This window comes from Oncorhynchus tshawytscha, linkage group LG10, assembly GCF_018296145.1.
Source record: "Oncorhynchus tshawytscha isolate Ot180627B linkage group LG10, Otsh_v2.0, whole genome shotgun sequence".
Classification (NCBI taxonomy): domain Eukaryota; kingdom Metazoa; phylum Chordata; class Actinopteri; order Salmoniformes; family Salmonidae; genus Oncorhynchus; species Oncorhynchus tshawytscha.
This window is the reverse complement of record NC_056438.1, coordinates 65199344-65217569: the sequence shown is the minus strand read 5'-3', so window position 1 is coordinate 65217569 and position 18226 is coordinate 65199344. Positions and strand designations below refer to the sequence as shown.

General features: G+C 42.3%; 1 protein-coding gene across 1 annotated transcript in view; it reads right to left on the bottom strand.

Moving 5' to 3' along the window:
* LOC112260658 (E3 ubiquitin-protein ligase mib1) overlaps positions 1 to 18226 on the bottom strand; it is a 90260-nt gene that overhangs the window by 53416 nt on the left and 18618 nt on the right. Inside the window, exons 4-11 of the mRNA XM_042329587.1 lie at positions 17056 to 17160; positions 12429 to 12495; positions 11749 to 11953; positions 11400 to 11535; positions 11257 to 11313; positions 9472 to 9616; positions 9157 to 9290; positions 107 to 214 (exon numbers count right to left, since the gene is read on the bottom strand). Of these exons, the coding sequence (XP_042185521.1) occupies positions 107 to 214; positions 9157 to 9290; positions 9472 to 9616; positions 11257 to 11313; positions 11400 to 11535; positions 11749 to 11953; positions 12429 to 12495; positions 17056 to 17160 (957 nt within the window). The remainder of the gene's footprint in view (positions 1 to 106; positions 215 to 9156; positions 9291 to 9471; positions 9617 to 11256; positions 11314 to 11399; positions 11536 to 11748; positions 11954 to 12428; positions 12496 to 17055; positions 17161 to 18226) is intronic.

Here is an 18226-nt window from a genome sequence, read left to right as displayed (position 1 = left end):
CTAGCACTGTTGGTCTTAGTATTGGGGAGGATTTAAATATATAAGTATTGAGAAGGGGCTATAGTATAGACGTTAGTATTGAGGAAGAACTGTTGGCTGTACAAACCTCAGCCTCCAGGTCCACGTTGTGTTTCAACAGCAGCTTGAGGACGTCCACGTGTCCGTTCTGACTGGCCGCCTGCATGGCCGTGTGTCCAGCACACTGCCCGTTCACCTACAAACACACAATGTAGCACTGTTAAGTGTATTCTTGTATTTTGAGTTCATCCAGTGCACTGCCTCATCACCCGCATACACAAGAGGGGGTTGTGTGTGTGTTTCATCGCCAACTGAGGTACTGGAATACTTGGGGCATAAATATTAATGTGTGGTACTTTGGGAGTCACAGAACACATCTTGCCCTGGTGGGAGGATCACTTTGCCCAGCTCACTGTGCTTTAAAAAGGTCCAATGCAGCCATTTTTATTACAATATCAAATCAATTCTGGGTAACAATTATGTACCTTAATGTGATTGTTTAAATTACAATGGTCAAAAAGAAACCAAAAATGCTTCTTGGCAAAGTGATTTCTCAAGGAAGAATTATGCCAGAACTGTCTGGGAGCAGTTGGAGTGGGTGGCCTAACTGGAGGAGCCTAAATGGAGGGACATGTAAACTGAAAAGTAGCTATTATTGGCAGAGAAGTTTGAAACTCTGTTATTGGTCTATTAACTTATACTGCCAGGCAGGCAAAAACTCCACTCATCCAAAACCAGCTGAAATGTCAGGCATTTTTTTTCTTCAAACAACTCTTACACTGAGGGAATTATCATCATCATCATCATCGTCACAATTTCACAGTAACACATGAAAATCAAGTTTGACTGCACTGGGCCTTTAAGTAATAATTCCACTGAAAGACACAGAGGAACCTGGGCAACCCTCACCGCACTGAGACACGCGTGCTCACACACACGGTCGCAGAGACAATGCTGCAGAACGCTTACAATGAGGGAGGGAGGCTAAGACGCACTACTCTCTATTCTAAGCAGCTCTCTAAGGAAATAGGAGAGCGCAGAGAGCAGACAGCTCCCCTTAGGGGCAGGTTGTTGGCCTGGTTGATGGAAGGACAAGCATCACTAGGGACAGGAGTTATTCCTGACTAACAACCTGACAAGGAAAAACTCTGTGCCCCACCTATAACTAGGCCGCAAAGTTTTCCTAGTCATGTGGAAAATTGGCTCTAGACCATAAAATGGGGCATATTCACTCGGCTTGGGCGGTATACCGTATATACCGCATACCAGAATATTTGGAAATAGCCACAGTATGTTTTTTTCAATACTGTCAAAACTATTTATTTCCCATTTTTCCAAACATTGTAATATTTGTAGCAAGGGTTGAAAAGTATCGGAAACGTTCCGGAAAATTTCCCATTGGGAGTTAAGCCCTGGAATTTGGGCATTTTGCTTAAATTCATTTTAAAAAAGTTAGCTTATAACAGTGAACCTTTTTTGTGAGATAGACACAAGGTAATTCTAGGTCTTGTAGAAGAAAAAGAAACGCACACCTATTAAGACGAGGTGCTGGCTAGCGGAGTAGAAAACTTTAAAATAAAAGAGAGCCGCACACTCTAGGAGCTCAGATGCAAAAATTGAATTACCAACGTTTCGACATGAAGACAGCTTGGCTGTCGAAACGTTGGTAATTACATTTTTGCATCTGAGCTCCTAGAGTGTGCGGCTCTCTTTTCTTTTCAAATTCTAGGTCATGTGGCATATTTTGGTTAACTATCCCCAATTCAATGGAATAGCAAACCTCTGCATTAAAGGTCGACTGATTATGATTTTTCAACACCGATACCGATTAAATCGGCCGATTTTTAGAAATGTATTTGTAGTAATGACAATTACAACAATACTGAATGAACACTTATTTTAACTTAATAAAATCAATTTAGTCTCAAGTAAATAATGAAACGTTCAATTTGGTTTAAATAATGCAAAAACAAAGTGTTAGAGAAGAAAGTAAAAGTGCAATATGTGCCATGTAAGAAAGCTAACGTTTCAGTTCCTTGCTCAGAACATGAGAACATATGAAAGCTGGTGGTTCCTTTTAACATGAGTCTTGAATATTCCCAGGTAAGAAGTTTTAGGTTGTAGTTATAGGACTATTTCCCTCTATACCATTTGTATTTCATTAACCGTTGACTATTAGATGTTCTTATAGGCACTTTAGTATTGCCAGTGTAACAGTATAGCTTCTGTCCCTCTCCTCGCTCCTCCCTGGGCTCGAACCAGCAACACAACGACAACAGCCACCATCGAAGCAGCCTTACCCATGCAGAGCAAGGGGAACAACTACTAGAAGGCTCAGAGCGAATGACCGTTAGAAACGCTATTAGCGCGCGCTAACTAGCTAGCCATTTCACTTCGGTTACACCAGCCTCATCTCGGGAGTTGATAGGCTTGAAGTCATAAACAGTGCAATGCTTGACGCACAACGAAGAGCTGCTGGCAAAATGCACGAAAGTGCTGTTTGAATTAATGTTTACGAGCCTGCTTCTGCCTACCACCGCTCAGTCAGATACTTGTATGCTTGTATGCTCAGTCAGATTATATGCAAAGCAGGACACACTAGATAATATCTAGTAATATCATCAACCATGTGTAGTTAACTAGTGATTATAATTGATTGTTTTTTATAAGATAAGTTTAATGCTAGCTAGCAACTTAACTTTGCTTATTGCATTCACACAACAGGCAGTCTCCTTGTGGAGTGCAACGAGAGAGAGGCAGGTCGTTATTGCGTTGGACTAGTTAACTGTTAGGTTGCAAGATTGGATCCCCTGAGCCGACAAGGTGAAAATCTGTCGTTCTGCCCCTGAATGAGGCAGTTAACCCCCCGTTCCTAGGCCGTCATTGAAAATAAGAATGTGTTCTTAACTGACTTGCCTAGTTAAATAAAGGTATAATTTTTATAATATATATATATATATATATATATATATTTTTTTTTTAATCGGTGCCCAAAAATACCGATTTCCGATTGTTATGCAAACTTGAAATCGGCCATTCCGATTAATCGGTCGAACTCTACTCTGCATGCACAGTGCATTTTTCCATCACATGTGCAGTGCACTCTTCCTTCACATATTCAGCTGATTCTCAAGATCTTGCACATTAATGAGATGCTATTGAGCCCACACTACTACACTGTCTGAGCCAAGGACAATATGCTTTCTGGCAAGTTTTGATTACAATACTGGTTGGGGTGAATACATTTTATATGACACGTGATTTTTTGTTAACTAGTAAATAGTAGCCTACAGCAAAGTGTGTTTAAATCATTTCTTACTTGTAAACAATTTCTGCTAGTTAGTTTTTGCGACCAGGTGGGTTTTAACTTGCTTGAGCCTGCTAACTAAGGTGTTAATTCACCTGTTTCCATACATGTTTCATTTTAAAACATTTCTTTTACAAAGGAGTTGTTTAATCTAACTGCTTAACTATTTATCTGTACATGGAATTGTATTTGTTTTTTAAAAACTAATTTTTCATAATCTTTACAGGAAAATGCCATGGTCACTATCTGATGTGTGGAGACATTTCACTGCAGCTAATGTAGAAGGAAAAGCTGTTTACATTTGCAAATAAATGTGCAAAATCAAATGTGAAGAAGGCAACAAAGATGCAGAATCATCTGGTGAAGTGAATAAAGTTCCCTCAGTGCTCACAACAAACAACCTCTGACAAAAGTCACTACTTCTATTCTGAGGTGAAAATGATGAATCAGACACCTTATCGATAGCAGCAGCTCACGGTCCTCCTGGAATCAAAAGGTTTTTTGACTCAATGGAGTAACATATGTCAGAGAAATGCTGATGAATATCTTGTTCGAGCTGTGTGTGCAACTGGTTCACCTCTGAAGTTCACAGGCAATGTGTATTGGAAGAGATCTCTGAATTTTCTTTGCCCACCATACACCCCTCCAACCAGACATGCTTTATCTACTAATTTGCTGGGGATGCAGAGTTCAACAGAGCTCAAGTGAAGGTCAAGCAAATCATAGAGAAAGCAGACTGCATTGCAATCATCTTTGATGGGTGGTCGAATGCTTATGGGCAAGGAATAATTAACTAAATCATCTCCACCCCTCAACCAGTATTCTACAAGAGCACAGACAACGGACACACTGGTCTCTACATTGCAGATGAGCTGAATGCAGTCATCAATGACCTTGGACCACAGAAGGTATTTCCACTGGTGACAGACAATGCTGTGAACATGAACGTGGCTTGGTTCAAAGTGGAGGAGTCCTACCCTCACATCACACACATTCGCTATGCTGCTCATGCATTGAATCTGCTCCTCAAGGACATCATGGCACTAAAAACAATGGATACACTCTGCAAGAGAGCCAAGGAAATGGTTAGGTATGTGACGGGTCATCAAGTTCTAGCAGCAATCTACCTCACCAAGCAAAGTGAGAAGAATAAGAGCGCCACATTGAAGCCGCCCAACAACACCTGTTGGGATGGTGCTGTCATCATTTTTGACAGTCTCCTGGAGGGGAAGGAGTCTCTCCAAGAAATGGCCATATCAGTCTGCCCATATGGACTGCCCCATCAAGAGGATCCTCCTGGATGATGCATTTTGGGAGAGAGTGGTAAGCAATTGAAACTCGTGAAACCTATAGCAGTAGCAATTGCACGTATTGAGGGAGACAATGCCATCTTGCCTGATGTTCAGACTCAGCTTGCAGATGTAAGAGAAGAAATCCGTACTGCCCTGTCCACTTCACTGTTGCTCCAAGCAGTTCTGCAGTTCTGGAAGACTTCTGCCTGAAGCCCACACATGCCGCAGCGTACATGTTGGACCCCAAGTATGCTGGCAAGAGCATCGTGTCTAGTGCAGAGATCAACCAGGCCTATGGTGTCATCACTACCGTGTCTTGCCACCTTGGCCTGGATGACCAATACAAGGGCTGAAGAATTGGTGGCCATCCGGGCAAATTTTAGGCTTTTTGAGGCTGACAACGAGCCAACCTCAACATGGTTATGGTGTCAGAGGAAGGCCCTAAAAATTGTTCAAGACTCCAGCCACCCTAGTCATAGACTGTTCACTCTGCTACCGCATGGCAAGTGGTACCCGGAGCGCCAAGTCTAGGTCCAAGACGCTTCTAAAAAGCTTCTACCCGCAAGCCATAAGACTCCTGAACACCTAATCAAATGGCTATCCACACTAATTGCATTGCCCCCCTCTTTCACACCGCTGCTTCTCTGTTATCATCTATGCATAGTCACTTTAATAACTCTACCCACATGTACATATTACCTCAACTAACCGGTGCTCCCACACATCGACTCTGTACCGGTTCCCCCCTGTATATAGTCTCACTGTTATTTTACTGCTGCTCTTTAATTACTTGTTACTTTTATTTCTTATTCTTACCCATATTTTTTTTCAAGTGCAATGTTGGTTAGGGGCTCGTAAGTAAGCATTTCACTAAGGTCGACACCTGTTGTATTGGGCGCATGTGACTAATACAATTTGAAGGTTGGAAAGTGACAGTGAAGATGCCTCAGTCTGGTGTTCAAGAGGTGGACATCGAGGAGGTCCAGGGAGAAGACATGGAAGCCTGAGAGGAAGACAACCAAAGCTTTAGTTTCTAGACTATCATTTTACAGATGTACATTGAAAACGTTTTTGGGAAATGCGATGGATCATCGGGAATCATTAAATATTCCCTTTCTTTTGTTGTTCAGTGAAATCAATGACTCAACTCATTTAATTAAAGTTCAATTCGTAACTAAATGTTTATTTTACTTCTATTGGAAGGATTTAATCATTTACAATTAGGTCTACTTATGATAAGGTAAAAGGTTTATGTTTCTGTCTCCATATGATATGGTAATTATATCCAATGCAAAAAAACATCTACATTTAAAATGGTATTAATTTGCATATATTTCCATTAATGCCCATATATTCCCGTTAATTCCCACAGAAATTTACCACCTCTGAATTTTCCCCAAAACTTGCAATCTTATTTGTAGCTATTATTTAAGTAAATACCTGCAGTCAACTTGTGCAACTTCATTTCACCTGTCAAATTATTTTACATTAGAAAGCTTAAGTAGTTCCCCTGAACAGTTGAGCCAGCCACGTGATTGTTTGGAAATAGCACAATGGGAGAAATGGGGATCAGGGGAGTCCAGCTGTGTGTATTGACAGGGATCTCGTTTTATATTGAATGTCAGTGTTTTTTTGCTTCAATAGAATGAACAGGGACAAGCAATTATAGTTTTCCTAAACAAGAAAATACATTAGTTCAACACAGTCGGCAGAAATTAGCTTAATTTTCATCAGATGAGAAAAGTTAATGAGCTTACAATGAAAAAGAAAAAAGGTATTTTTTGCAAAAACGACGCATGGCCATCATATTTCTAATGTTTAGGACTATGCAGTTTATTTTTCCTGGGTGAAAAACTCTTTAACTTGCTATCTACAGCGCATTCAGAAAGTATTCAGACCCCTTGACTTTTTCCACATTGTTACGTTACAGCCTTATTCTAAAATTAATTAAATCGTTTCCCCCCCTCATCAATCTACACACAATAGCCCATAATGACAAAGCAAAAACTGCTTTTTATAATTTTTTGACATTTACATAAGTATTCAGACCTTTTTTCTCAGTACTTTGTTGAAGCACCTTTGGCAGTGATTACAGCCTCGAGTCTTCTTGGGTATGACGCTAAAAGCTTGGCACACCTGTATTTGGAGAGTTTCTCCCATTCTTATCTGTAGATCCTCTCAGGCTCTGTCAGGTTGGATGGGGAGCTTTGCTGCACAGCTATTTTCAGGTATCTCCAGGGATATTAGATCGGGCCACTCAAGGTTCCCACAGTTGACAGTGCATGTCAGAGCAAAAACCAAGCCATGAGATCGAAGGAATTGTCCGTAGAGCTCCGAGACACGATTATGTCGAGGCACAGATCTGGGGAAGTTTACCAGAAAACTTGCGCAGCATTGTAGGTCTCCACGAACACAGCGGCCTACATCATTATTAAATGGAAAAGTTTGGAACCACCAAAATCTTCCTAGATCTGGCCACCTGGCCAAACTGAGCAATCGGGGGAGAAGGGCCTTGTTCAAGAAGGTGACCAAGAACCCAAATGGTCACTCTGACAGAGCTCTGGAGAACTTTCCAGAAGGACAACCATCTCTGCAACATTCCACCAAATAAAGCCTTTATGGTAGAGTGGCCAGACGAAAGTCACTCCTCAGTAAAAGGCACAACAGCCCGCTTGGAGTTTCCCAAAAGGTACTTAAACAATATTCTCTGGTCTGATGAAACAAAGATTTAACTCTTTGGCCTGAATGCCAAGTATCAGGTCTGGAGGAAAGCTGGCACCATCCCTACGGTGAAGCATGGTGGTAGCAGCATCATGCTGCGGGGATGTTTTTTTTGACGCAACCCATGCAAAACAACCTGATTTGAGCTTAAATTGATGGAAATTGATTGGGATTTTGTGTTTATTATTAAATATACTGAACACAAATATAAATGCAACATGTAAAGTGTTGGTCCCACATTTAATGAGCTGAAATAAAAGATCCCAAAAATGTTAAACATGCACAAAAAGCTTACTTCTCTAAAATGTTGTGCACAAATGTGTTTATATCCCTGCTAGATTCTTTGCCAAGATATGCCACACCTGAGAGCTGGATGGTTTATCAAGAAGCTGATTAAACAGCATGATCATTACACAGGTGCACATTGTGCTGGGGACAATAAAAGGCTACTAAAATGTGCAATTTTGTCACAACAAAATGCCACAGATGTCTCAATTTTGAGGGAGAGCACAATTGGCATGCTGACTTCAAGACTGTCTGCCAGAGAATGTATTGTTCATTTCTCTACTGCCTACAAAGTCATTTTTAGAGAATTTGGCTGTACGTCCAACTGTCCTCCCAACCGCATTTCACATGTAACCACGCCAGCCCAGGAACACCACATCCGGCTTCGTCACCTGCGGGATCATCCGAGACCATCCACCCAGACAGCTGATGAAACTGAGGAGCATTACTTTCTCTAATAAAGCCCCTTTGTGGGGGAAAAAATAATAATTCTGATTTGGGAGCCAGGTCCAGCCAGTGGTTGGGCCTATGCCCTCCCAGGCCCACCCATGGCTGCGCCCCTGCCCAGTCATGTGAAATCCATAGATTAGGGCTTAATGAATGTACAGTACCAGTCAAAATTTGGACACCTACTTATTCAAGGGTTGTTCTTTATTTCCTACTATTTTCTACATTGTAGAATAATAGTGAAGACATCAAAAGTACGAAATAACCCGTAGTAACCAAAAAAATAGTTAAACAAATCCAAATATATTTTAGATTCTTCAAAGTAGCCACCCTTTGCCTTGATGACAGCTTTACAAACTCTTGGCATTCTCTCAACCAGCTACACCTGAAGTTCCCACATATGTTGAGTACTTGTTGGCTGCTTTTCACTCTGCGGTACTTGAAATGTTCTTGAAATGTTCCAGATTTACTGACCTTCGTGTCTTAATGATGGAATGTCATTTCTCTTTGCTTATTTGAGCTGTTCTTGCCATATTATGGACTTGGTCTTCTACCAAATAGGGCCATCTTCTGTATACCACCCCTACCTTGTCACAACACAACTAATTTGCTCAAACGCATTAAGGAAAGACATTCCACGATTTAACTTTTAACAAGGCACACCTGTTAATTGAAATGCATTCCAGGTGCTACCTCATGAAGCTGGCTGAAAGAATGCCAAGAGTGTGCAAAGCTGTCATTGATAGGCACATAACACATGATTCTATGTGTTATTTCAAAGTGTTGATGTCTTCACTATTATTCTACAATGTAGAAAATATTTAAAAAAATAAAGAAAAACCTTTGAATGAGAAGATGTCTCCAATAAAATAGTTGAAATTGTTGCATTTATATTTTTGTTCAGTATAGATGGCCACACCGCTGCTTCAATGGACACTTAAGGATTAACTGAGCCCCTGTCGTCATATCATCATTTTGCCATCTCAATTACCAATAAATATATCCTCGGGGGGGGGGCGCCATGGAACTAAACTATGATAGACACCTACCAAGCTTGAAGCTGTGTTGAATGAAGAGATCACTTACGTCCACGTCAGGTCTCTTGAGGATGTCCTCCACCTTGGCCAGGTCTCCATTGGCTGCTGCTTTGACCAGTTCCTCATTGACATCACCCGACTCCTGGGTCTCAAACAGCTTCTTCAGCAGCTGAGACAGACGCTCTACACACAACGTTACATGGGGGTCATCTTCTAGGTCCAAGGAGTGAAGATTGTGTGTGGTGTGTAAGAGGGGTCAGTGTATGTGTATGCCCACTTATAAACAGGCTAGTAGTAGATATGGAAAAAAATATTGGTTTATGTATCGGTGTGTACACACTGTAAATGTGTGTGTTCTGACTACCTCCGGAGGCGTTGGTGACAGCAGAGCCAGTGGGGGCCACCTTGGTGACGGCAGCAGGGTTATAGGTCCATGACGTTCCACACACCTCCACCTTCAGGTCGCTGTCAGAGTAGATCTGCTGCACGCGGCCCACCTTGCCCAGTGTCTGAGGAAAACAATACATTCTTTACTATAGCATTTTTTATTACAATCTCAAAAGAGCATAAACATACCATACTGTTAAGAGATTCTGTTACAATCTGTTAAGTACCAAATATTATTGAAGGGAATTCTGAACCTCCTTTCAGAATTCTAGTGTCTCTTACACAGGGAAGTTAAATTACCTGAGATATAACCAAGGTATAAAAAACAAATACAATTTGAGGGGGAACAAACCAAAAAGAGATGCGCATTTGTGTATTTAATTTCTACAAAGCCATTCGTTCCCATTTCAGAAACACATGGCCCTTCCTTTCCAAAAACATGACAGGAAAGCGTAATCACAGATGAGTCTATAGCACTGTTCTGATTATTCATTCAAAAGGGCAGTTGGAGGGCTGAGTGAGAGCCAGACATTTCTCATCTACACAGCCAATTATCTGGGGCCTTGTTGATGTCCGTCAAGTTTTTGAGCGAGGAAAGGAAAGGCATTTTGTGGCTGTCTCCCTGTTCTTTGATAAGACTGAGGCTACGTTGCAATATCCACGGTCTCTAGCATACTAGATACATACATTTATTCTAATCAGGAATGCATTCTGAGTACTATGTAAACGTGGATATTGAAACAGACAAACACGTCGTTACAATATGTAAACACTAGTATACCAATTAGAATGCATGACCAATACATTGCTTCATTGGCAGCCATCTTTCCTACACACACTTTTCCAGCCTAGTGTCGCAGAGCGTCATGTGTAATTTGAATACCATTCACTAGCAAGTCTGCAACTTGATTCACTCTGTTTGGTGAGTCAACTAAAGAGCTGAAAAGGCACTACACCTAGCTTAAAGTTGAATCGGGACATCAGTCTGACTCAAGGAGCCTTTCGTGAACACTCAAAACTGAGGGGGCGGGCTAAGGGGAGCAGCAGCAACAACAGTAGGTACCGATGAACGGGTTTTAGGGCTTAGTAGTCATGACATACACCCAGGTGATACGGTCCTTGTTACGTGGGAGATGAGATGTGGAAGAAAAAGGATGTTTTGCTGACAAAGGAAACGCATGCGTGTCTTACAGGCAGCATGGCCTCGGCCCACTCCCCATGCGTGTCTTACAGGCAGCATGGCCTCGGCCCACTCCCCATGCGTGTCTTACAGGCAGCATGGCCTCGGCCCACTCCCCATGCGTGTCTTACAGGCAGCATGGCCTCGGCCCACTCCCCATGCGTGTCTTACCCACTCGGCCCACTCCCCATGCGTGTCGTGTCTTACAGGCAGCATGGCCCACTCCCCATGCGTGTCTTACAGGCAGCATGGCCTCGGCCCACTCCCCATACAGGCAGCATGGTGTCCTACAGGCAGCATGGGCCCACTCCCCATGCGTGTCTTACAGGCCATGGCCTCGCCCACTCCCCATGCGTGTCTTACAGGCAGCATGGCCTCGCGTGCCCACTCCCCATGCGTGTCTTACAGGCAGCATGGCCTCGTCCTACAGGCCCATGGCCTCGGCCCCTCCCCATGCGTGTCCTACAGGCAGCATGGCCTGCCCACTCCCCATGCGTGTCCTACAGGCCATGGCCTCGGCCCACTCCCCTCTCGGCCCACTCCCCTGCAGCAGCTGGCCTCGGCCCACTCCCCATGTCTTACAGGCAGCATGGCCTCGGCCCACTCCCCATGCGGCCTCGGCCCACTCCCCATGCGTGTCTTACAGGCAGCATGTCGTGTCTTACAGGCAGCAGCCAACTCCCCATCTGCCCACTCCCCATGCATGTCCAGGCAGCATCTCCCACTCCCCATGGGAACTGGGAGATCTGGACCAGGTCTCCCACCAGGAACTGGGAGCTGCCTCCCTCTGCCCCCGCCGCAACACCTTCCCCACTACGCACCACGTTGGCCTTGGTCAGCACTGCAGGGTTGAATGTCCACCTGGACACACACACACTTTGAGGTGGCACCTACATCATCGAAATTACAGTGTCATAAATATCTTTCATTAGGACAAATAGGTTAAGTCCATGTCCTATTCTTGTTATGACAGAAGTTGTTGTGTTATGACAGGACTGTGCTTGTGTACTGGTCTTTATTTTTTTATTGAACCTTAATTTAACTAGGCCTGAATTAAGACCTGATAGAGCTTACCTGTTCCCACTGGGGTACTGCACCACAATGTCGTGGTCCTCGTCGATGCCACACACGGTACCGGTGGTGGTGAGAGTCTCGAACATACCGTCTGTCCAGCCTCCGTGGCCGTGCTGCAGGGACTGGACTATTTCCAGGTCCAAGTCGATGTTGACCAGGTCTCCGATCTGCAAACCGCCTGGGTTTCTGTTGCCATTCTGCTCACCTGTGGGGAGAGGGCAGGTGGAACACATACTGGTTACACATTCTTATTTATTTACTTTATTTCACCTTTATTTATGTAGGTTAGTCTCACTAAGATAAAGTAGGGTGGACAAATCAGATCACGGATAGTCTTTTTTGATGACTTGTATTAAACATGACGAGTTCATTTGGTTGCTGCAGTGCTGCTAAACAAAACCCAGGTATCACTGGCCAGGAATATCTGAGAGAAGACACGATCCTTGAGATTGCAGAAATGCTGTGCCAGTGTGGCCTGTGACTGCACCCGGGCTGTCTCCATGCAGCCTGATACTGCCTGTATTGGTGTGATGATGCCACCTAGTGGACACTACCAGTAACAGCAGGCAGGCAGAGACGTGCTCCTGATGCCCTTGGACTCAACTGCAGAACACTGTTCTGGGGAAGTATTGGTGCAATAATTACAGCGTAGTGCCATGGATCACGAGTACTGTACTCACCGAGAACAGGGCAGTGGTCTCTGTAGAAAGAGCCTCCTTTGGCATCCTGGACACATTTCAAATCCGACTGAAAGGGAGAGACAGGGAAAAAAGCATCAGCTAATGATCTACGTAATTCAATCTATTAGAAGTACAGTAGATTAACAACGACGTAAGAGTAAATTCACACTGCAGTGACATGCCGTGTGACATTGTGTTAAAGTTAGGGCGGGGTGGCAACAATGGCATTACCTTAAGGACTCTGGCTCAGCAGGGAAGGAACAGCATCATATCATTTGAAATGACAGATGCGGATGGGCATCCACTGTCAGACAGAGGGCAGCCATGTTGACTAAAAGGCATACTGCTCCTCTGACAGAGCAGGGTTCACTAACAGTGGTTGCGCCCCCCCCCAAATTGGACCCTATTCCCTACATAATGCCCTACTTTTGGTCAACGTAGTGCACCATAAGTGCATCATCAAGGGAATAGGGTGCAATTTGGGATATTGGCTTTTTGATGTCATTTTGTACAAAACAGATGTGTACAAAGCAAAGGAAAAAAGAAAACACATTGAGGAAAGTAAAGTCAAGAGACCAGACGGTGGCCTTTTGGTGCTACAGTCAAAGTCGGAAGGTTACATACACCTTAACAAAATACATTTAAACTCAGTTTCACAATTCCTGACATTTAATCCTTGTAAAAATTCCCTGTCTTAGGTCAGTTAGGATCACCACAGGATCACCACAAAAATGTGAAATGTAAGAATAATAGTAGAGAGAATGATTTATTTCAGATTTGATTTATTTCACATTCCCAGTGGGTCAGAGTACATACACTCAATTAGTATTTGGTAGCATTGCCATTAAATTGTTTAACTTGGGTCAAACATTTCAGTTAGCCTTCCACAAGCTCCCCACAATAAGTTGGGTGAATTTTGGCCCATTCCTCCTGACAGAGCTGGTGTAACTGTCAGGTTTGTAGGCCTCCTCGTGCGCTCATGCTTTTTCAGTTATGCCCACACATTTTCCATAGGATTCAGGTCAGGGCTTTGTGATGGCCAATCCAATACCTGGACTTTGTTGTCCATAAGCCATTTTGCCACAACTTTGGAAGTATGCTTGGGATCATTGTCCATTTGGACCAAGCTTTAACTTCCTGACTGATGTCTGAGATGTTGCTTCAATATATCCACATAATTTTCCTCCCTCATGATGCCATCTATTTTGTGAAGTGCACCAGTCCCCCCTGCAGCAAAGCACCCCCACAACATGATGCTGCCACCCCGTGCTTCATGGCTGGCATGGTGCCCTTTGATTTGCAAGCCCCCCTCTTTTTCCTCCAAACATAACAATGGTCATTATGGCCAAACAGTTCCATTTTTGTTTCATCGGAACAGAGGACATTTCTCAAAAAAGTACAAACTTTTTCCCCATGCGCAGTTGCAAACCATAATCTGGCTTTTTTAAGGCGGTTTTGGAGCAGTGGCTTCTTCCTTGCTGAGCGGCCTTTCAGGTTGTGTCGATATAGGACTCGTTTTACTGTGGATATATATATACTTTTGTACCCGTTTCCTCCAGCATCTTCACAAGGTCCTTTGCTGTTGTTCTGGGATTGATTTGCACTTTTCCCAACAAAGTACGTTCATCTCTAGGAGACAGAACGTGTCTCCTTTCCGAGCGGAATGACAGGTGCGTGGTCGCATGGTGTTCATACTTCCGTACTATTGTTTGTACATATGAACGTGGTACCTTCACGTGTTTGAAAATTGCTCCCAAGGATGAACCAGACTTGTGGAGGTCTACAATTTTTTTCTGAAGTCTTGGCTGATTTATTTGGATTTTCCCATGATGTCAAGCAAAGAGGCATAGTTTGAAGGTAGGCCTTGAAATATATCCACAGGTACACCTCCAATTGACTCAAATGATGTCAATTAGCTGATCAGAAGCTTCTAAAGCCATGACATAATTTTCTGGAATTTCCAAGCTGTTTAACTTCTTACGGGTACGTGGGACAGTAGCGTTTCCACCTGGCCAACATCCAGTGAGATTGCAGAGCGCCAAATTCAAATACAGAAATGCTCATTATAAAAATTCAGAAAACAAAACTTATTTTACATAGGTTTAAAGATTAAATTCTTGTTAATCCAACCACGGTGTCAGATTTATAAAATGCTTTTCGGCGAAAGCATACCTAGCCCAGAATATAGCCCAGTTGACAAATTATTACAAACAGTAACCAGCCAAGTAGAAGCATTACAAAACTCAGAAATAGAGATAAAATTAATCCCTTACCTTTGATGATCTTCATATGGTGGCACTCAGAAGACATTCATTTACGCAATAAATGTTCCTTTTGTTCGATAAAGTCTCTCTATATCAAAAAACCTCTGTTTTGTTTGCGCGTTTTCTTCAGTAATCCACGGGCTCAAACGCAGTCAAAACAGGCAGACAAAAATTCCAAATTGTATCCATAAAGTTCATAGAAACATGTCAAACGATGTTTATATTCAATCCTCAGGTTGTTTTTAGCCTAAATGATCTATAGTATTTCAACCGGACAATAACGTCATCAATATAAAAGGTAAACAAGAAATGCACTCTCTCTGGATTGCGCATGAAAAAGCTCTGTGACATGTCAGGGTCCACTCATTCAGACTGGCCTTACTCCCCCATTTATAAGAATACAAGCCTGAAACGATTTCGTAATACTGTTGACGTCTAGTGGAAGGCATTGGAACTGCAAATTGAGTCCTAAGTCAATGGATACTGAAATGGCATTGAATAGAAAACTAGAAAACCCACAAAAAAATACTTCCTGAATGGATTTTTCTCAGGTTTTCACCTGCCAAATCAGTTATGTTACTCAGACACTATTTTAACAGTTTTGGAAACTTGAGTTTTCTATCCAAATCTACCAGTTATATGCATATCATATCTTCTGGGCCTGAGTAGCAGACCGTTTAATTTGGGCATGCTTTTCATCCAAAATTCAGAATGCTGCTACCTACCTACTCCAAAACATCCCAGTTACATCATAAATGGTCCTTTTGTTTGATAATGTCCTTCTTTATATCCATAAAAACTCAGTTTAGCTGGCGCGCTTCAGCCGATAATGCACCCAGTTTCCCTCCAGCAAAATGAATCCCAAACGTTACCAATAAACTTTTCTAAACTAGTCAAATGTTTATAATCAAACCTTTGTTTATTTGCGTATTAGGATACCTATCAAATTTAAGACGGAGAATAGTATGTTCATTACCGGAGATAAATAAGAAAGAACGCGCTTTCCTCTACGCGCTTGGAAACACTACAGCCAAAATGACGGCCACCTAGAAAAAGTACAATTTCTGGGTCATTTTTCCAAAAACCAGCCTGAAACTCTTTCTAAAGACTGTTTACATCTAGTGGAAGCCCTAGGAACTGCAATTTGGGAGGACTTGGGCTTATAATTATAGTACTAGCCCTTGAAAATAGTGGTAAGCTGATTCTTTTTTTTTGGGGGGGGGATTTGTCCTCAGGGTTTCACCTGCCATATCAGTTCTGTTATACTCACAGACATAGTTTTAACAGTTTCAGAAACTTGTGTTTTCTATCTAACTTGACCAATTATATGCATATCCTAGCTTCTGGGCCTGAGTAACAGGCAGTTTACTTTGGGTGCACTTTTCATCCGGATGTCCCCTACCCCAGAGAGGTTAAAGGCACAGTCAACTTAGTGACCCACTGGAATTGTGATAGATTATTTCACTTATAATTCACTCTCTGTAAACAATTGTTGGAAAATTACTAGTCACGCACAAAGTAGATGTCCTAACCGAATTGCCAAAACTATAATTTGTTAACAAGACATTTGTGGAGTGGTTGAAAAACGAGTTTATGACTCCAAACTAAGTGTACGTAAACTTCCGACTTCAACTGTATTTGAACCAAACTACCCAGTAAAAAAAAGTGAAAATACATTGATACTGTGCACAAAAATGCAGTGTCTTTCACCATGTCCACAGTACTTGTTTGTAGTCTTTGATTCTCAATAATAATATTAAGTGTGTTTGAAAAAAATGTTACAAAGCGTACAAAGTAACAGATTACATAACACCCAGGTTGGCCAATGACCAGGACATCAATTTATACCGTATAACAGATGGATTTGGTCAGTTTGCCACAGAGGCTGTGGTTTTTCATTATTTTTGGGGGAGCAGCATATAAAATCCATGCTTTACTTAATCCAGAAGCAGATGTCGTCTACCTCAACCCCTCAATCCTACCAGACATATTAAAATAACAAAGGACAAATCTGTTACATAAACCAGCTCTCCGATTGTCAGCGTTCATAAAAAAGCAGGAGTGTTCTCCACCAATCAGCACACTGCCTGTCATTTGTAGCTCTATGGGACCTTAAAACTCCTCCTCCTCCCCCTGAAGCTGACCTCTGTGTTCACCCTCTTCCACATAAAGAAAGAAGGGACCAGATTGCTTTTCTCATGTAGATTCCCTCCCTCCTTCCAGCTGCCTGCCACAATGGGGCTCTGGCTACTGGCTGGCTGCGTGGCTCTCCACTACAAAGGCCTGGCAGCACAAGAAAGACCCCCAGCTCAGTGGTCAAACAAAGAACACCTGATATTTTGTGTGTGTGTTGCTTTACTCACCATCCCCTCGAAGCCCACTCTGTAGAGGTTCTTGGCCCCATTGTCCCAGAGGACGTAGGCTGCACTGTGGGGGCTGGCTGCACTCCAGTCCTGGATCTCTGTCACCTGGGGAGGAAGAAGTAGAGAAGAGGAGAGATGAAGAGTCGAGGAGTTAGCCAAGGCATTCCCATCTAAGAATAATTCTAAAGGCATGCCTCTTGGTTAATCTGTTGGCTATAATGTGAAATGTATTCTGTGTGTTTCTGGCACATCAACAAATAATGTCACAAATATCATGATATGTCATTTAATAATATGGCCATGGGACTATTTACATTGACACCACATTCATTTTTACAATGCTGCTATTTGTGGTTTATTATCTAAGCAAAGTCACTTTACCCTACCTACATGTAAATGACCTCGATTAACCTGTACCCCTGCACACTGACTCGGTAGAGGTACCCTCTGTATAAAGCTTCAATGATATTTTAATATTTATTTTTTTTTTTTTTTTATACATAATTTTTTTATACATAAAAAAATATATAAATATATATATATAAATATTTTACCACCCCTGTGACCTAGTGTTGTAATCAGAGTTTCTATATTTCAACAATAATGTCAAGTAAATTGGTAGTTTATTGAGTAAGGCTTTAGAAACAAAAACAGAAGAATGAAGTGACCTGTGTGTTTTTAGCGAGGTCCAACCAACTTTATGATAAAGGATGCAGTGGTGAATGTCAAAACTGTCAGATTATATCAAATGAAGTGCGCTATGATAAATTGCGTCCAAGGGCTTCAAAACACTGTTAGCTGCATTCATGTATATAATATCACCATAATCTATAACAGGAATAAATGTAGACTGAATTATCTGTCATCTACTATTTAATGAAAGGCAAGACCTATTCCTATAAAAGAAGCCCAACTTAATTCTTAATTTCTTGACGAACTCGTCAACATGCTTTTAAAAAGATAGCTTTTCGTCAATCCAGATGCCCAGATATTTAGAGGCGGGACACGATCAATGGATGGACCATCTAACGTACTTATGCACAAATCATCAGTTACATTATTTGGGAAAAAAACATGTACTGGGTTTTACCAGCATTTAGTAACAATTTCAGGTCATCCAAGGCTTCCTGCAAGGTAGTAAAAGCAGATTGAAGAGTCAGAGCCTGAGCTG